General features: G+C 38.7%; 1 protein-coding gene across 2 annotated transcripts in view; it reads right to left on the bottom strand.

The window, feature by feature from the left end:
- Positions 1-21,136, bottom strand: part of ELOVL5 (ELOVL fatty acid elongase 5) — a 49,372-nt gene that overhangs the window by 13,006 nt on the left and 15,230 nt on the right. The window contains exons 1-3 of one of the 2 annotated variants that reach the window (XM_015821222.1): positions 8,282-8,964; positions 7,233-7,298; positions 4,796-4,983 (exon numbers count right to left, since the gene is read on the bottom strand). In XM_015821222.1, coding sequence (XP_015676708.1) covers positions 4,796-4,983; positions 7,233-7,290 — 246 coding nt within the window. In that variant the 5' untranslated portion in view covers positions 7,291-7,298; positions 8,282-8,964. Of the gene's footprint in view, positions 1-4,795; positions 4,984-7,232; positions 7,299-8,281; positions 8,965-21,136 lie in introns of those variants that run through there. The other variant, XM_015821221.1, reaches the window with a different exon arrangement.

The raw sequence follows: 21,136 nt of genomic DNA, 5'->3' as shown, positions 1-21,136 counted from the left end.
TTTTTTTGCCAGTTTTCAAAAACTACCCATTCACATGGGCAAAAAACACCGGTCAAATGAAAGGGTTCTCTTAATGACTGCAGGCTTTGGTTAACGATCATCCCAGAAAAAGCTTATTTCTGGTCACGTGGGTACGGTCGACGTAGGACTGCAAATCTGTGATCAATTATTTAATTTTATTTTACATTTTTTGTCCCACCTTTATTATTTTTTTTGTAAATAAGTCAAGGTAGCGAACATATCTAATACACCTTCTTCCTCCTATTTTCTCCACAGCAACAACCCGTGGAGGTGGGTTTGGCTGAAAGACAGTAACTGTCCCAAAATCACCCAGTTGGCTTTCATGGCTAAGGTGGGACTAGAACTTCTGATTTTTAGCCTAGACTTTTAACTACTAAACCAAACTGGCTCTCAATTGTGGTTGTAAGTTGAGGACTATTGCTTAAATGGTTACCATAAGTCTCTGGAAGAACAGTGGAATATTTATATAATTATACTGCAGCTATGTAGCTATGTAGCTAGCTAGCTAGATGACAGATAGATAGATAGATAGATAGATAGATAGATAGATAGAGAGAGAGAGAGAGAGAGAGAGAGAGAGACAGACAGACAGACAGACAGACAGACAGACATGCATATAGATATACTGTATTTTATAAGCAAACATACACATATTCTGACATCATCCTTGCCTTTAAGAAACAAGTTAAAGGATATCACTCGTAAAGATGTTAAAAGGGAAATAATCAGCAACAATTTCAGTGCCAAAGTATTTGATCTAGAACACATAAGACCAATGCTGTTATCTCACTTCAACATTATTTTTGATACAGTAAATATGTCCAAGTGGAAAAAGAAATACCATCTGCCCTAAATAAATAAATTGCATAATTGTATGGAATTTTAATAAGTTACATTTCTCTGATAAGCCCTTTTTTGTTACAGATTGTGAGATTTTTTTTTCTTACAAAGCAATTATCGCATGGAAAAATCCTACTAGGTTCTTTTTTTTCTATATATGGTAGAAGCAAAGCTTTCCTTAGGAAGGATGACATTTTAAGCTCTTCTATTTTTCCCCAACTCTTGCAGCAGCACTGAGAAACAGCTTTTGAAACTGCAGATAACAAGAAAAACACTGTTATTTGTGCCGATCCCGTTTCTCGACTAAAATCCTGCCTTAGTAGAAACCAGTCACTTTATTTTCTATAGACCACGGGTGTCAAACTCGCCGTGTCACGTGATGTGTTGCGATATATCGCGACTTTTTTTGCACTGCCGGAGCTGGAGTGGGTGTGGCCTCCGCATGATGCAACCAGCCCACGGGCCGGCAGTTTGACACCCCTGCTATAGAATTTATTTATCCTATGGTTTGGGCTATCTTTCCCCAAAGATATGAGAAAAACCAAAGTATCTTACATAGACTTCCTATTTCGATATTATTTAAGAGCAAAATAAACAGGGGTAGAGACTACATCAAGGACTTTCTGTCCTATTTGTTGGGGGGGAAATGGCCTAGAATTCCAATACAAACTAGAGCAGGGGTAGTCAACCTTGGCTCTTTTATGACTCGTGGACTTCAATTCCCAGAATTCCTGAGCCAGCTTAGCTGGCTCAGGAATTCTGGGAGTTGAAGTCCACGAGTCATAAAAGAGCCAAGGTTGACTACCCCTGAACTAGAGCATGCCACAAACTCTTGGATAACCAGAGGATCTTGAAGTTTGCTCTGTAAAAAATACCAGCTATGCTCAGAATAGCATGGAAGTTCTGATTTGTTTATATCCAGACCCAAGCAAATTTTTGAATCTGGGCTTCACAAGCAGCTGCTAAGTGTACCCATCCTGCAAGAGACCTCTTCCTGTTATCTGCTTAAACCCCCTACATAATTTTCTTTAAATATTCATAAATGACATTTCAGGGCCATGCCTTCTTAAAGTGGTGAGTCCATGGGGTCTATATACAAATAAAGAGGATGAACAAACGAACCTTCCAAGACTGGAGTATCTAAATAAAAAGCATATTGTGGGGATAAACAAAGCCCTAGGACTTCAGCATAAAGAAGGACAAATAAATCTTGTAGCCTTAGAAACATAAAAATATATGTAGCTGGGCCAGACATGTTTTAAAGTGCACTTCAGAGACATACGAAGGAGCTAAATATAATTCATTCAGAAGAGAGTTATCTGTATGGTCAGCATAAAGAAAGCTCTACTTTATATGCAGTGAATTTCTATTATCACTTGTAACATGTGACGATCTTAATTCATTTGACCTCTTTCCTCCTTGACCTCATATAACACTTAAATTAGCAACTTCCTCCTGAAATAGAACTGTTTTGCATTTCCTTGTTCCTCATCATATACAGAAAATAAATAACACAAACAAGATGATATGTTATGAGATAGTGTTCTGCCAAAAATTAAATATAGTTTCCTGAAATATTGCAAGTGTATGGCAAACATGCAATTTATGTATAGTATCTGTTTAATTTGAAGAAGCCATCTGAATTCTACAAAATTTTAAAAAAAATGCACAGGTGAAAGCTTGTGCACTCTGCATGTAGTGCCGGAGAAAGGGGTTTTATCTTTCTTGTGAGCAGGTGCATCTCATATTTATATGTGGGGTATAGTTTGTGAATGGAGCTTATACTCATAGGGTCCAAAACATATAAGTAATGTCTGACAGGTTCACACTCCATTTGAAGACAGACTGGTGGAGGCCTGGGGATGATATTTTTTGATTCCCTGCCCTATAGAACAGCCTCCTTCCAGAGTTCAGATTGGGGACAACCTTGGCTTCATTATAGAACGTTTCTCAACCTTGGCAACTTTAAAATGTGGGGACTTCAACTCCCAGAATTCCACAGCCAGCATGCTATGATCATGTGATGCAGAACACCGCAACTGTTGTAAATGCAAGGTGGTGACCGAATGCCCAAATTGCAATCACATGGATCTCAGGAGCGGTGCAGCAGTTGTAACTTCAAGGAGGGTTACAATATCTCAGGGGCTGCCACAAAGAAGAGGGAGTCGAGCTATTTTCCAAAGCGCCTGAAGGCAGGACAAGAAGCAATGGATGGAAACTAACCAAAGAGAGAAGCAACCTAGAGCTAAGGAGGAACTTCCTGACAGTTAGAACAATTAATCAGTGGAACAACCTGCCTCCAGGAGCGGTGAATGCTCCAACACTGGAAGTTTTTAAGAAGAAACTGGACAGTCATTTGTCCGAAATGGTATAGGTTACCTGCCTGAGCAGGGGGCTGGACGATGACCTCCAAGGTCCCTTCCAACTATTATTATTATTATTATTATTATTATTATTATTATTATTATTATTATTATAAGTCAATTTTTTCAGTGTAGTTATAACTTTGAATTGTCAATGGTCAGTCAAGGACTATCTATCTGTATGTGGTTGCTAAGAGTCAACAGCAACCTGATGTCATGTAATCAATCAATTTTCTGTAAGTTTTCTAAACAGAACATTTAACATATCCATATTAATTTTAAAGATTAGAAATTTTAAAAGGTATGCATTTTCTAGCAATACTTTTGTGCTCTTACTACTTTTTGATGGCTAGCTCTCTTATCACGTGCTAGACATACCTTGCTCTTGATTACTGAATGTGTGAACTAACTCTTTCGAAAAACTCTGCAGTTAAGAAGATATGCCAATCTAATCCATGAGAGTTCTTTCACTGAAGCAACTTACAGTTGCATTTTGCAATTAATTAAAATAGGTGTGTCCAAACTTTCTTCCTGTTCTCTTTTTCCCCCCCTGTTGCTAGAGGCGTGCAGAAGGTTAGATCTAATTTCCTATTTTTTTCAGACAATAACCAGCTCACTTTTTGTTGTATGTTAAGGATATATGTCCTTAACGGAATGAGCTATGTATATAGTATTGGAAATGATCTTTACGGAAGTGCAGATAGTCCTCAACTTATGACCACAATTGAGCACAAAATTTCTGTTGCTAAGCGAGAAAGTTGTTCAGAGAATTTTGCCCCATTTTACGACCTTCTTGTTGTTAAGTGAATCACTTCAGTTGTTAAGTTAGTAACATAGTTGTTGAGTAACTCTGATATCCCCATTGACTTTGTCAGAAAGTGACAAAAGGTGATCACATGACCATGGGACTCTGCAACCGTCATAAATATGAGTCAGTTGCCAAGCATCCAAATTTTGATCAGATGACCATGGGGATGTTGCAACGGTCGTAAGTCACTTTTTTCAGTGCCATTGTAATTTCAAATACTCACTAAATGAACTGTTGTAAGTTGAGGACTACCTGTAGAAGACAAAACAGAAATGCTAGGGCAGTGGTTCTCAACCTGTGGGTCGGGACCCCATTTGGGGTCGATCGACCATTTCACGGGGGTCGCCAAGCAAGGCTGTCCGCCTTCTTTTTGTCAGCCATTTTTTTCCCCTTTTCCGGCAGGTGCCTTACCTCCCTTGGGCTGGGCCAGCTGGTGGTCGGCCTGCTCTGTCTCTGCCGCTTGCCAGCTACGCCTCGGCCAGCGCAGGGGGCGGAACCACGCATGCGTGGCGCTCCCGGGCAGGGAAAGTCCTCGACTTACGACCGGTTGGGTAGTCCTCAACTTACGACCGCTTTAGTCCTCGGTTTACGACCGGTTTAGTCCTCAACGTACGACTGGTTGGGGTCGCGGCATTAAAAAGGTTGAGAACCACTGTGCTAGGGCAATAAATTGTCCGATCTTGCAGGCTTAAATAAAAATCATCCTCATTCTGCAAAGCCTGAGCTCCCAAACAGAGGCATAATTTTTTTTCCCCTTTCTTACCTCATAAAACATATAGAAGGACAGAAGAGTAAGTCCAATATTGTAGACCACTAGAATTCCCCTGCATGAAAACGGCTGTCGGTTCCGCATATACTTTGGTCCTAGCCATATAATTAATAAATATAAGACAGAGAAGATAAAGGTAGGTCTGTAGTTCGTCAAGAGAAGCCATCCTTTTACTCTGGGATCTGAAATAGAAAACAATTTTTATTACTATTGTTCGTATTTTGCAGCAGCTGAGATTTTACCCTAGCAAATAGCTGCCCAGTCCAGATTCCGACACCTCCCTCTCCCATCTCTGTAGGAAAGCTTCAGTCATAGAAACTGAAGGAATAATAGCTGGTAAATACACTAGAAGTCTTTTGTTCTTATTTATGCAACAGCACTCCCCCTCTCATATGAGGTCCAATTTAACTGTGCTGTTGCTAAGGGAAGTATAACTAATTATGTTCTCTTTACTTTATAAAATGCTGTTCCCCGAAGGAGCACTTGATGTGCCACTTTTCATATTTGTTTCTAAAATCCTGATTCAAAGTACCTGCAGGCCCTGTTATTTTTTTTAATTCTCCATTTTCGGTTGAATTTTATCGCCCACATCCTAATATGGGATCATGTTTTTTAATAAGAGGGGCTTTAAATGAGACAAAGTGCCCGACTTGCCGTTTAATTTGCTGTTCTTGCAGTTTTATTGATGAAAATAGCCTGCAGTGCAGCAAAATAATGGGTATTAAAGATTATTTTTTCCCAAACAGCTTTGAATTCTCTTGGGGAGAACTGCTTCAGCTCCTCCATTCAACATGGCCTTCCAGGAGTTAGAATTTAAAACTTTCATCCATTCATATTTAACAATACTGGGGCTTCATCTTAATTCCCATTCATTGGATGGCACAATTAAGCAAATGAGAGCCGGTTTGATCTAGTGGTTAAGGCACCAGGCTAAAAACCGGGAAATGGTGAGTTTTAGCCTCGCCTTCAGCATAAAAGCCATCTAAGTGACTGCTGTTTCCCATGCAAATACCTCAGATACCAATGTCAGTGTGGAATGTGGCACTACTGAATTTTAATCTTATAAGTAGTCTAAATGCCTGGAATAAATGTTGTGCCAATTATGCTGAGCCAACTTTGAGCTGGCTTTGGATACAGATGAAGACTAATAAACATCTGAGGAATTCTATGAAGTATATTTAAGAGGCAACAGCAATTATTTATTTTACCCTACTTGTAGAAGTCAAGAGACTGAATCAGTGTAGGAAGAAATGCCTCGCTGTCCTCTCTTCCCTATTATTTTTAATATCTCAACTTTATTATTTTTTATAAATAACTAAAGCTGGGGAACATGCCTAATACTTCTTCCTCCTATTTCTCCTACAACACCAACTGTGTGGGGCAGGTGAGCTGAGAGGGAGGGACTGGTCAAGAGTCATTCAGACAACCTTCATGCCTAAGGCAGGACTAGAATTCACTGTGTCCTAGTGATTGGCCCAAAGTCACTTAGAAAGCTTTCCTGCCTAAGGTGGGACTAGAATTCACCATCTCCTGGTGATTGGCCCAGAGTCATTCAGATGGCTTTTATGCTTAAGGTGGGACTAAACTCAGTTTCCTGGTTTCTAGACTAGCATCTTAACCCCTACACCAAACCAGCTTTCTGTTATTAAATGTCCCATCTACTTGCGCCAATGGTTACAGCAGGAAGGATTTTACAGTCTGACTGAGAGATGCCAGAACGGAGAAAGATGTACAGATAGCCCTCGACATACAACCATTCATTTAGTGATCTTTCCAAGATACAACAGAACTGGGGAAAAAATGACTTATGACCATTTTTCCACATTTGCAACCGTTGTAGCATCTGCATGATCAAAATTTGGATGCTGGGCAACTGGCTTATATTTAGGATGGTTGCAGTGTCCTGGGGTCATGTGATCATCTTTCTGACAAGCAAAGTTAATTGGGAAGCCAGATTCACACTGTAACCATGTTACCAACTTAAAAACTGCAATGGTTCACTTAATAACATGGCAAGAAAGGTTGTAAAATGGGGCCAAAATAACAACTGTCTCACTTAGCAACAGAAATTTTGGGCTCAACTGTGGTCGTAAGTCGAGGACTACCTGTAGGGGGAGTTTATTTTCTTGTGGTTTAGAAATGGGTATCAAGTTTATTTCCTTTAGATTATAGATCTGAGAAAGGCTAAACCTTTAGAGCAGGCATGTCAAACTGCCGGCCTGCAGGCTGAATGCATCACGCCGAAACCGCGCCCACCCCAATGGGGAAAAAGTTGCAATATTATCATGTGACGTCGCGAGTTTGACATGCCTGCTCTAGAGAAAAACAGCCCTCCAGCTAATCATGCCTGAAGCTGTCGCAGCCGAAACAGGCAGAGACTAGGCGCTGTCTGGATCCTAACAGTTCAAATCTTTGAAAGTGAGCTACATACCTCTTGGCCCAAGCCAAACATCCAGGTAGCTATTGATTGTTTTATCCAGTGATTCCATTGTATCACCTAGAAAGAAAGAGGAAAAAAACATTTATTTTTTCTATAGAAGATCTGACTGAGACCCAGTTAAGATTTAACTATAATTCTGAACATTTGATGCAGTTTTATAGGAACCGCCATCATATATTTTTGTTTTGTCTTTCCTTATCTTTCTAAAACATGTGAGAACAGTTGGCATTAGGTAGCTGTATTTTCTGTACTAACTGTACTTGCTGCATATCCTTTGACAGTAGCACAAAGTTAAGACCTGCTCTAACTAAGCTGCACACTGAAATTACAAAGGATTCTCTTCAATTGCTTTAGAAGGTTAAAAAAGATTTAATGAATCTTACAATGATATTTGCTGAAGGGTGGGCAGCACTGATGATGTCCTGATGTTTTATATCACAAATAACCCCTGAGCATTTACTATGTCTGAAGCTCATGGGAGTTGTAGTCCAAAAAATCTGAAAAAGACCAGATTGCCTTCCTTTGCAAAAAAAAAAAAAAAAAAAAAAAGGAGTTTTAAATAGGTAGTTAACAGTGTGATGTGTCTCGGGAAAGCTATTTTCGAATCTGGCAATTGTGACATATAGAAAAGCTGGTAAAACCACTGTTTCTGAACACAACATTGCTGAACACAATTAAACTTTAATGCAACAATAGTTGGGTGAGCCCGTTGTCTGGTTGTACTGTCTGTGCGGAGTTTGATCATTCTCGGCTGTTTTAAATTATTTACGTTTTTGATCACTGGCTGTGTTTTATTTTGCTCCTATTTCTTTTGTCCGCTGCCCAGAGTCATGTGTAGGAGATAGGCTGCCATAAAATTTACTAAATAAATAAATAAGAGGGAAACCATCTCTACTCCTTTCAAACACTGACAAGTCAAGGCTTGAAATGAAAGAGGTGTAGCCTGCTTTCTAACTAGTCACATTTTAGTAAAATAATTTTAAGCAAGGTATTTTTCCAACTGTTTGCCCTTCTCCATTTTATAAATAATTCTGACTCACCTTTTTCTTCTTCTTTTCTTTTTGGTGAATGGATAGTACACTGCAGTATTTAAATTAATGGAGGACTCTCATACAGATCTTAGGAGCAGCTTGATCTTTCGGAACTATAACACAGCAGAACAATCTGTGACTTTATATAAAGCTGCCTCATCAACTGAGTGAGAGGAGTTGACTTTGTCAAATTAACTTTGGCTAAGCCTTACCTCTTATGACTATGTAAACAGGGAAGGGAGGCAACATAGTGGTCAAAAATACAATTCAGAAACACCTAATGGCGGGGAAGCTTTGTGGCCAGTTTTCATATTAGCCTTCCAACGTCAGGTGCTACCTGGGAGGATTTCTGCTTTGCAAAACAGGATCATACACAAACAGGACCATACATTGGATTAAAAATACTTTCCACTAGTGATAGCCCTGAATATTTATTATAAGCCTTCCGACTGCCAAGCAGCCTACAAAAGCAAAAGAAATATAGTTGAATTGAACAAGTAAAATATGATCAAGGGTTCTTTTTTAAGAATATTCTAAAGTTGAATTCTTCTTGGGAAATACTTCCCAAGTATTTCTTTATTTATTAGTTCAATTTATATGACTGCCCATCTCATGTTTATGATTCTGGGTAGCTAACCCTGTATTTGTAAGTGCTGCAAAGAGAATCATAAGTTGTTTCTTTAAATATCTTCTTCTCTTTTTTTCATCTATCTGTATCTGTCATTCTCTTTTTCTTCTATCTTTCCAGTTTCTCTTTTTATATCTTTTTTTCTTTTATGTTTTATAGATTTTAACCTTTAAAAAAAACAATACAAAATATACATGTACAGTATATTCCTTTAATTCTCCTTACTCTTGAGCCCAGTAATGATATTAATATTATTCTTTGATATGTATTTGTATCACCAACAGAACCAATACTTAACTGTATTTTAGCTTAACACGTTTTGACAGCTGATCTCATACAGTTGGTTTATGAGCAAACCCAGAAAGCCAGGTTGAGTAAATAGTAATTTACTATGACTTGGCATGACATGCGAACATAGCCAATGAATGCTTTTCAATGGAGAAGGGAGTGCATGAGTGGTCTTTGATTCAGACATTAATACATTCTCTTGGACATAACAAAGATTTGTCTTAGCAAGTGGCAGCCCTCAGCTAATCCTGGTTGGGCTCAGATCATTAGCGTGGTGGGACCCGATTAGTATTTGATCAGGAGACTGCAGGTAATGGTAGGGTTTTAACTTACATTGAAAAGAAAAAAAGATAACAACAAAAAAAAATACTAAAAAAAGGCAGCGTCAAATGACTTTGGTAAAGTTGCATGGCACTACATAACATCCTGGAGTCACCAAGCAATGAGCCTTTACTGGAAGAGACATTATCTTTAACAGAGATCTACTGCATATACATACATACATACATACATACATACATACATACATACATACAAAAGCAAGCTGAGTTTAAATGATTTCCTTTAAGGCAGGAATCCCAACCCCCAGGCTGGTACTGGTTCATGGCCTGTTAGGAACTGGGCCACAGGGCTGGAAGTGAGCAGCGGGCGAGCAAAATTGTACATGTGAGGGATCTAGTTTGCGCGCTCCCACCACCACCACCTCAGTCCATGGAAAAATTGTCTTCCACGAAATCGATCTTTGGTGCCAAAAAGGTTGGGGACCGTTGCTTTAAGGTATCTGTAAAGTTGATATGTGTGTGTGTATGTGTGTGTGTGTGTGTATGTATGTATATGTATATGTATCTTATCTGTTGGGTGAGGCACCGGTCTACCAAATATAAATCAGTCTGTTCTACATTTCGCTCCAATCTAGGAGCATGTTTTGCAGGCAGACGTCACATACTGTGAACACTATAAATTTAAAATTAGCTAATGAGCCTGAAATAGCTATACTAGTCTCCCACTAACTCTTTGCCAGCCACAAATTTTGAATTTATAGTGTTCACAGTATGTGACATCTGCCTGCAAAACATGTTCCTAGATTGGAGCGAAACGCAGAACAGACTGATTCATATTTGGTAGACCAGGTGCCTCACCCAACAGATATGATAAGATATATATCCTCCCTGGTTTCTGCTGACAGGAGTAAGGGGAAACCTGTGGCTCAAAAGAGTAATACAGCTGCCTAACATGCAAGCTGCCCAACCCCCATAAAGACCAAAAAGGTCACAAGATACTCTGATTTGTGAAAAAAAAATAGTTAAGGAAGAAAGGATATTTTACATTTATTAATATGCACATAGAGAGCTGATATTTATTAATATTCTGGTCCAGCTCAAGCCAAGTATTATAAGGGGCGGATGCCTAGTTTAAATAACTGGAGCTGTGTAGAATATCTGGGACGCATGTCTGTACTTGAACATAAAATGAATTTTCTAGCATAAGTCATGTAGTGTGTCTAAGGCTGTTTCTGCAAGACACCATGAATCACAGGTTAGCAAGTCACATTTTAGGTTAGCAAGTTGTGTGAGGTGCACCGTGAGCTGTGTAAATTATGGTTAATAAACTATAAGTTCAGATAATGGGAAACGCTAGTTTGGCATAATGGTTAATGGTGCTGGATTGGAAACCTTGAGTTTTGGGTGACCTTGGGCCAGTCACTTTCTCTCAGGCCTAGGAATGAGGCAAGGACAAACCACTCCTGAGAATCTTGCCAAGAGAACTATAGAGACTAGTCCGGGCAATCACCAAGTGTCAAGACTGACTCAAAGGCAAATACACAACAAAGCACATTGTGCTAACACTGCTGTAATAAAGGTGCATTGAAAATTAATACAGATATAGATGATATTTTTGTTTCCTGCTGAAATGGGATACTTAGAATTCCCAAGTGAGTAATCTGGTTGCTACCTAAACCTTCACGTGATCATTTGGATGAGCGACTCTGAATCAGAACAGCAATTGATTTTGTTACATAGTACTGTCATTGACCAAGGCAGGAGGGTAGTCTTAGGTATACAGTTCTATAAGCACTTCAATATTACCCAATGTCAAACTTTGCATTCAAAACCGTTCGGCTGCACTGCTTTCAGCAACCAAAGCACATAATGGAAAACAAAACCGAAGTTGCTATTCAATATCTTTCACACATTTCAAGAAAAATGCATTCGGTAAGAGCGATGCTGAGGTTTTTCTGACAAAGGAGTTGCTCATGCAATATAATGTTTGCAGCAACAGTTTCATGCAAAAAGATTGCAAAATAAAAATTACAAAAAAACATGTGAATATGAAGACCCTAAAGAGACCTAAGAAGAACTTTCCTGTTTTCTGCTCCACACATTTGAATTCTTATCATTTTAATGAACCCATGTTCTCAAAATCACAAGGAAGGGGGGGGGAAACTCACCCTATTTTCTTCCTTTATTACAAAACCGAAGTTTTTGTTTCTCCAAAACTGTTAAAATTAGTCCAAAATACCTTCCAAAAGTAAAGCAGGCTGGGGAGGATTGGAGAGAAACAAGAAATGAAGGGATCTCCGCTGCCACTTAAGATAATTAGAGCTCTTTTGTTTAACAATTTGTTATTCAGATCATGAAAGCTTCCATCTACCAATTTGGATGTAGATGGTAACACAGACAGACAGTCCTCGACTTACAACCACAATTGAGCCCAAAATTTATGTTGCTAAGTGAGACATCTGTTAAGTGAGTTTGCTCCATTTTATGACTTTTCTTGCCACAGTTGTTAAGTGAATCACTGCAGCTATTAAGTTAGTAATACAGTTAAGTGAATCTGGCTTCCCCATTGACTTTGCTGATCAGAAAGTCACAAAAGGGGATCATGTCGTCCTGGACACTACAGCCATCATAAATAGTCAGTTGCCAAGCATCTGAATTTTAATCAGGTGACCATGGGGATGCTGAGATGGTCGTAAGTGTGAAAAACAGTCATAAGTCACTTTTTCAGCGCTGTTGCAACTTCGAATGGTCACTAAACTAACTGTTTTAAATCAAGGACTATCTGTACTCTCTGTTCATAGCTTAATTTGATCTTGTGCGAGGTGACTTATTCAAGAGTGGTCACACAACCAAAACAAGGAAAGAATAAGCAAACAACACCCCTCCCCCTCCAGTCAGCAATAAGGTCTAAGTTGTTAAGGATGTGTGAATGCCCTTCATCATCTGCGTGTTCATATGTTGACCGTATTTCAGCAGCTGGAATCTCTAGTAAACCAAAGCTGCTCTTTATGCACAGGTATGTGTAGACCTTGGCAATTTTAAGACTTGTGGATTTCAACTATGCTGGTGATGCTGGCTGGGGATTTCTGGGTGTTGAAATCCACAAGTCTCAGAAAGTTGCTAAAGTATAGACCAGGGGTCCCCAACCCTGGTCCGTGGACGAGGACCAGACTGTGGCATTCCAGCAACCGGTCCGCACAAACAAGAAAAGCCCCATCCGCGGGATGCAGGCAGCATATAAAACCACGCACCCTCCGGTCCGCAGAAAAAGCTCCCTCCATGGAACCGGTCCCTAGTGCCCAAAAGATTGGGGACCTCTGGCGTAGACCATAGAGAACGGCCTTTGAAACAGACATATAAGCCTTCTAGAACACCTGTCATCTTTAAGACTTCAAGAAGAGCTGCTTTGTGAGCATTATCAAAGTTTCTGAAACATTTTCAATGTCAGACTCATATATTCTTACAGAGGTTTGCTCTAATCATATGGTATGGAGCCAGATTCTGAAGCCCAAACGGGCAGGAATGATGTCCTTCTATATTAATTATATTGCTATTCTTCCAACCAGACTTGGCTACTAGATTTGAGCCCAAATGTAGAAAAAACACCTGTTGGGACGGATCAGTGTGTTCTGGATACATTGAGCTGTGGTCCCTTATTTTGCACCCACATGAAGTACTTTGCCCAGGTAAAATGTAGGCTGCTAAGGAACAAGCAATCTCACAAAACAGTTGGGGACAAGCTTTGTTTTTCTTTTTGTTCCTAGGAAAAACTGTAAACATTTTTTTTTAAGAACTTAAATTCCTGGCTTCAAATGGTAGGATAATACATTGCTAATTTTGCACATAATAGTGGCCAGAAGAGATCTAAAGGCTACAAGGAAGGAGTTTGGGTTTACATGCCATCTTGGAGCTACAATTTGCTTACACCTTTATCTACATTTAAAAACATGGGAGCCTGGAGCGAAAGTCCATAAAAAAACAACCAATAAAATCTGTTTATAGGAAATACAACATTTATTCCTAAGTGCCAATTATGAGGAAGATGACAAAAGAAAAAGCAAAGCTCCCTACACATCAGGCTACCTTCCAAGCTACTTATGTGCCTCCACCCAAAAGGTGAGGCACATAACTTGTTTAATTCTGCTATTAAAGATAGAGTCCTGCTCATATTGGAAAAAGGCCAGCCGATGTTTTGCTGTAGGACAGGGGTGGGGAACCATGGCTCCTTTATGACTTCAACTCTCAGAATTCCTGAGCCAATAGGAATTCTGGGAGTTGAAGTCCACAAGTCATAAAGGGGCCATGGTTCCCCACACCTGCTGTAGGAAATGCAGTCTTGTCTCCCTCCATTCCAGTTGTGTTTCTAACTCTTCCACTGCAATTTCTCTGCAATCATTGCCTTCATCTTTTTTAATACTTAATTTAAATCACAAACAAGAGAGCATCAACTGAGGCAAGGGGGCCAACCCACTGAAGCTGGTTATTAAGTCATGACTCCTCAGATCACCAGACAAAAAACTCTTCAGATAGCTCTGGGGCTCTACTTGCCCAAAGGCAGGAAGCAGTTAAGCCAGTTGCCAGGCTGTTAAAAATCACACATGTGCAACGTGCTCAGTCAACATCCACTTACAATTCTCCTCTTGCCTCCAGTCACTCTAAATGTCAGAGAGCATGAAAACCTTGGGTGAAACTAGGTTTTAAAATTGATCATTTTAAAACTCAGTCACTAAAAACGTACAGGTACAGGCATCCCCTCTCATGTCAGTTAGCAATTCCCACCTGGAATTTTGGGAGATTGTGGGCCACTATGTCAATCTTGCTAATCCTAACAACACGTTAGGAATCACTGGACTGCTGTACCTTCAGAACTATTGCAATGTGCTCCACGTGATCTGCCCTTGTAAATCATCCCAAAGCTACAGCTCAAAATGCAGTTCAAAATGCAACAGCATAGCTGCTTGTTATGCCCATGTGTCACTACTGCTATGTGACCTTCACTAGTTACTGGTTGGCTTGTAGGTGCAATTCAAGGTGCTGGTCATTACCTACAAAGCCCTTCACATACCACAGGGCCTGGTTTTTTGAGGGACCTCTCCAGTTGTTTCCAGGCAGAGTGAGTGTGTTCCAGTCCCATCAACTAAAAGTTGTCATCTTATGGGACTGAGGAAGCATGCCTTGTAGCCCCTGATCTCTGAAACAACATCTCTTGGAGGTACACATGGCTGTCACGGTACTTGATTTCCAAGCTGCATAACACCTGGCTCTGTTCTCAGATTTGGAGTTAAGCTATTGCTGATTTTTGCCTGAATGTTGGGAATGTTGTATTGGTCCAGGTAGTATTTTTATCATTCATTCATTCATTTGTTCGTTCTTTCGTCCATCCGTTCGTTCATTTGGAGTTATTATACACCACCAGGAAGCTTATTTAAATTGGATGCTTGCTTGCTTAATTTGTTTGTTTATATTTACTTATTAGTTATTGCACACTGACAGGAGACTTCTTGAAATTGGATGCCCTTAACAAAACTGAAATAAATGTCTAATTGGTTATACACAGGGATTTTACAGAGTTTCTTTTTCTATGGCTGGCCTGTTTCATTTATGTTCTTGATTTTTCCAATACATCATTTTGTTATTCTAATTTCTTATTTTAGACATTTATTTTCAATGTTAAAAATAGAGTATTATAAACAAATACTATCAGCCTCATAATGTACACCATAACTCATGCTCAGACACTGAAAGAACACAAACTGAATAATTCAATAAAGTAGTTTATGATTCGGAAGTATAACAAAAGAAAAAATAGACTATATAAAATTACATAAAAACTGCTAATAATTACACAATTAACACTAATATACCCCTTATCCATGACTACCCCAACAAATTAGCCAATAAATCATTATGGATCATTGGGGGTTCAAAATTCTTAACTTCACTATTAATAAACATCAAATATATTGATCATGTTATCCCTAAAATTAATATTTCTATTTATCATCATCCGATTAAGTGCGTATTAATTAGGATTTTGTATCTTCCTATGGCACTGATTAACTATGTATCCTGCTTCCTTCTTCTCTGAACAAGCTATAACTTGGAAGATAGCTGTCAAGAGAAAAGTCAATAATTCTGTATGTGATGCTTCTAAATGTAAGCCATCAGAAACTGATAGTAAGACCAATGGGGAATTTGGCATTATCTTTTTTTTTAATAATTTGGAGTCAGTTTGTGTAATGGCAAAGATGTTACCTAGAAACCAGGAGTGTTGAGTTCTAGTGCTGCCTTATGAAAGCTGGCTGGGCAAAGGTGGGCCAATCACTTTCTCCCAGCCCAATTCCCCTCACAGGGTTGTTGTTGTGGGGAAAATGAGGGAGAAGGACTATTAGGCAGTAAAGATAAGATTGAAAATATAGTAATAATAATTATTATGAAACTTTACGGGATACAAGAGAGACCAAACAAGAATCACCAAATGAAGGATAGGAAAGAGACATGGCAAGGCGAAGTATTACAATGATCAGTACATAAAAAAATAACAGGCAAAACAGACACTGTAAAAAGACCTGGCAATGGCTAACAGCAGAAAACCTGAAAAAAAGAGACCAAGGGGGCTAATTCTGGCTGCACAAGACCAAATCTTAAGAACAAAGGTATACAAAGCCAGAATTGAGATGACAGCAAGAGAGCAAATGCCATCTCTGCAAAGAAGCTAAAGAAACAGAAACCACCTAGTATAAGAAGATTGTACAGGTTAACTACAAACAATATCATGACAAAGTAGCCACAATGGTAGATTAGAAGATCTGCAAGAAATATCATTTGCCTACAAGCAAGAATTAGTGGGACCACGAAATGGAGAAAGTAATAGAAAATGAAGAAGCTAAAGTGTTCTGGGTCTTTATCATTCAAACAGATAAGCATCTGCCACATAAACAGCAATAGCACTAGATAGATAGATCAGGCATGTCAAACTCGCGACGTCATGTGATGTCGTGCAACGTATCGGGCCGGTTTTGCCATTGCCAGCAATGGGGTGGGCGTGGCTTCCACATGATGCATCTGGCCCATGGGCCGGCAGTTTGACACCCCTGACTTAGACTTATATATATCACTTCACAGCCCTCTCTAATGTTGACAGAGTCAACACATTGCCCCCAATGGGGTGGCCGTGGCTTCCACATGACGCATCTACCAACTACTTCGGAAGGATGGAAGGCTGAGTCAACCTTGAGCTGGTGAGAACTGAACTGCCAAATTGCTGGCTCTCAGCAGAATTAGCCTGCAGTACTGCACTCTAACTACTGTGCCACCACGGCTCTTCAAACACCACACTTAACCAACGTCAATTAAGAAAGAAAAATAATCTTGATAGTGAATATTGTATTACCTTAAGAATACAGAACAGAAGAGAAAGAACTGGAGAAAATCACAACATACAAATACTTGCGAATAGCAGTATGACTTATGGCAAAAGTAAGCCAAGACATACCAGCAATAATAAATGCTTTGAATACAAACCCAAAACATCTGGAGCACCACTTGAACACTCTCAACATTGACAAAATCACCAGTCAATTGCAAAAGGCAGTTTACTTGGATGGTATCCTGCAATGGTATCTTTAACACCATCAAGCAACAACTTCTACCTATCCAGGGTACTTGATAAGTAGACTAAAATGCCAATCCAGTCTAAACTTCTGGCTGACTATGTGATGGACCATAACAATCCTATGGCACATCTGGAAAATCAATTCCAAAACTTTTAAATAATTGTACACTGCCATCATATACGCATTGATCTGTTCACTACTTTAACTCCATCATAATTTACTATTCCCATTACAGAAATGCTTCATTCTAATGGAAGATAAATGTCAGGTAAGGAATATGTTAAGGCAGATATAGACTTAAAAGCCTATAACTATTTCATGCTTTATTACCAATATAGCATCATTATCCCAGACTTCTTTCAAAGTGCTGTAAAGTCCAGTTTATATGTTTGTAAATCTTTGAGGTCAGATATTTTGCATTCTCTTCCTACTATAACATCAATTTCTCTAGGACTGTTTAACTGCTATTAACTTCTAATTTGACACCAAGGTTAGAATAGAATTATAATGAACTTTCATCAAATCTTTTTTAGGATCTATTGAATAAACCTGTTTTAGGTTGATTCAAATGGCCAGGATATTCTATAATTCAATAAAACAATCAGCAAAATATAAATAAAACATGTCTAAGGTTTACATAACTAAGCTGAATGACTGGGCCTTTAATTCTATAAAAGTTTATTAATCTATAAAAAATAACAGAGCCTAAAATCTATTAAATCTGAATCTTGAGAATAGATCTGTAAGTCTATACTAGCAAAAAGTATTCTATTGGGAGTCATAGTATAAATATTTATAAAATATACTCAAATGATGTGAATATAACTACAAACCATTAACTATACACCCATACATAACCCCTTTCAAAATCTCAGGTAATTTACAGTAGAGTACAAGTATTTACGACCACAATTGAATCCAAAATTTTCACTAAGCACTAAGTGAATTCTGCCACATTTTACAGCCTTTCATGCCACAGTTGTTAAGTGAATCATTGCAATTGTTAAGTTAGTAAAATGGTTGTTAAGTGAATCTGGCTTCTCCACTGACTTTGCTTGTCAGAATGTGGCAAAAAGTGATCACATAACCCCAGGACACTGCAACTGTCATAAATACAAGCCTGTTGCCAAGCCTCTGCATTTTGATCACGTGACTGGTGATGCTGTAACAGTTGTAAGAATGAAAAATGGTCCTAAGTCACTTTTTTTTCAGTGGCCTTATAAGTTCGAACAGTCACTAAACAAATGGTTATAAGTTGAGAACTACTTGTATAATAAAGTAGATCCAAGATGAGTTTTGGTGCTCCCCACTCATCTGACTTATCTGGAGTTTTTTCCCCTCTTCCTCCATTATTCCTACAGGTTTTCTTTATATAATTAAAGTAAAATCAACGCAACTGGCACTGGTAACAGTCTAAACCAGGGAATAAATGACAAAGGCATTACTTGCATCATGGCATAGATTTAAGAGGAACTGCCAGCCCGCAAAATTGTACAAATATAGTTCAGAACAGAGTCACACAGAGGTCCAAGCATTTATATTACCAAATAAAGGTTTAAAGAGGAAATGCTCTGGGGAAAGCTTAAGAAAATGGACATGCTAATGTTACATCAGACAGATGTTTTGAAATAACTATTTCAAATAATTTGTGTTTCTAATAAAACCCCTAGAAGAAATGTAAAATTAAACAAGGTTTTTATTACTGATTTGATGAAACTTAATGGAATGAGCCATGAATGTTGTTATTACTAGGTGCCACATGGTGAGGAAGAGATTGCTAACACTTCAGAAGGCAGGCTCTAGGTTCAAAAAGAACCTTGAACATTGAGCCTTATTCAATAGTTTTGTTTTATTGGTGAGAAATGTACGATTCTGCACTTGGTTAGGAAAACCCAGATACCCAGGTACAAGATGGTCAATACTAGGCTTTTATTAAATGATATGCAAGTCTCTGGCCTTTATAAAATGATAAGTGGCTATAACTTTTTCTAATTTAAGCCGCAAAATAATTATTTAATGCATGATATGGATCTGGTCCTGTTAGACTACAGATCAGCATCAGCCAGCAGTGTGCTGCAGCTTATGTATTTGATGCAGATAGTTATTTTAATAAGAGTTGTGCCGGGAGCTGCAATTACAGCTTTGTTTCATAATTTCTGGATCAATTTTAACTTCATGGTTATGCTCAATTAACTACAATTCCTATGCAAGCCAACTACTAGTAGACTTTCTATTTACAATCCCTATGCAAGCCAACTACTAGTAGACTTTCTATTTACACTGCAGTTTGCGAGATAAGTGCAATGTACCATTAACAGTATAACGATATATAGAGCATCTACTGAAAACAATGTCCCTCAATGTCTAATTTTTCTCCTTTATAAATCAATATCTGCTAAAGATTATGGATGAGGAAATACCTTAACTGATGTCCTTTCCCAAAATTATGGTTAGGGGGGTTTTTTGATGGAAAAAAATGAAATACAGAACAAATGTGACAAATAAGTAAATAAATACTAGTTTTACATAAAATTGTTCATGAAAAAAGGGATAAAAGTGGTAAAACTGAACCATTTATAAGATCCATGCGGCTTATTTAGTTAGAGGTAAAAAACATGATGCAGTGAAGCTTACTTCCAAGTAAGAAACAAAGAGAGTGAAAAACCAAAATATAAAATGTCTTCATGAGGTAATTATAACAGATGGCAATTATTCCATCTCAGACTATCTGAATGGTAAAATTATGATTGGCAACATCTCTTTGTTTGTTTGTTTTTTAAAAAACCAGATACATCTTTGACTATGGCTAACTGGCATGGAATATATTGACAGAGGAGAAGCAGTTCCAATACTGCTATAAAAATATGAATATTTTAGCATTCTGGCTACAGGTAGTCCTCGACTTAAAACAGTTCATTTAGTGACTATTCAAAGTTACAACAGAACTGGTGACTGATGACTGTTTTCACACATACGCCCATTGCAGCATGTGATCACATGATCAAAATTCAGATATTTGGCGCAGTGTCCTGGGATCATGTGATCCCCTTTTGCGACCTTCCGGCATGCAAAGTCAATGGGTAAGCCAGGTTCACTTAACAACTGTGGCAAAAAAGTCATAAAATGGGGCAAAACTTACTTAATAACCATCTCACTTAGCTACAGAAATTTTGGCTTCAATTGTGGTCATAAGTCGAGGACTACCTGTACTTAAACTCCTGGGGAAAAAAAAGAAAAGGTATTCTTGAAGCATGATTATCTGCTTACATGGTTCATTGACTTTTTCTCTTATGGCTTCTTGGCTAAGCCATAAACTGTTTCTCACCACTAACTGATATTCTAACCCAAAACCACATTATGGCTCAGTATTAGAACTGTGGAAAATGGCTTTGATTTGTTTATAGCAGGTGTAGTCAACCTTGGCTCTTTTATGACTCGTGGACTTCAATTTCCAGAATTCCTAAGCCAGCTTAGCTGGCTCAGGAATTCTGGGAGTTGAAGTCCACGAGTCATAAAAGAGAGCCAAGGTTGACTACCCCTGGTTTATAGCCTCCTCGATCCCTTGCAGAAGCTAGAACCAATTTCTGCAGTACAAAACACTCCTCCAATGTTTTTTAAACTAGAAGCACCTACCTAAGAACAAAGCACATAAACCTTGTTTGAGTATTTATAGTTGTGCAAGAGGCTTTATAGGTGTCCACTCACTAGGTAAAGTGAAGTAGCCTGGTTTCTTTAATACAACATAAGGGCTCAGCTGTGTCCTAAAGGCAGCAAACCAGTGGAAATTTCAAGGTCACCCTAGGCAGGGCAGCAATCTTCATACAGCCAAAATCTCTCTAACTTTGGGTATCACCTGAGGTATTACTATAAATATACTAAAAGAGCAGAATGAGTTTTCTGAGGATAATACTTTGCCTTGAAAACAGATCAGCACTAAAGCTATCCATTAAGTGGCTACCTTTTCTCAAGGTCAGCAAACAGTACGGTTCATATCCATCAATCTCCCAAGCAGTTCTTGGAGGGCAGGTCAAAGTCCACGTTTCTGTGGATC

The sequence above is a fragment of the Protobothrops mucrosquamatus genome, unplaced genomic scaffold (assembly GCF_001527695.2).
Source record: "Protobothrops mucrosquamatus isolate PMUCROS unplaced genomic scaffold, P.Mucros_1.0 scaffold1278, whole genome shotgun sequence".
Taxonomy (NCBI): Eukaryota; Metazoa; Chordata; class Lepidosauria; order Squamata; family Viperidae; genus Protobothrops; species Protobothrops mucrosquamatus.
Note: the sequence above shows the minus strand (reverse complement) of the source record. Positions and strands in the feature narration are given on the sequence as shown.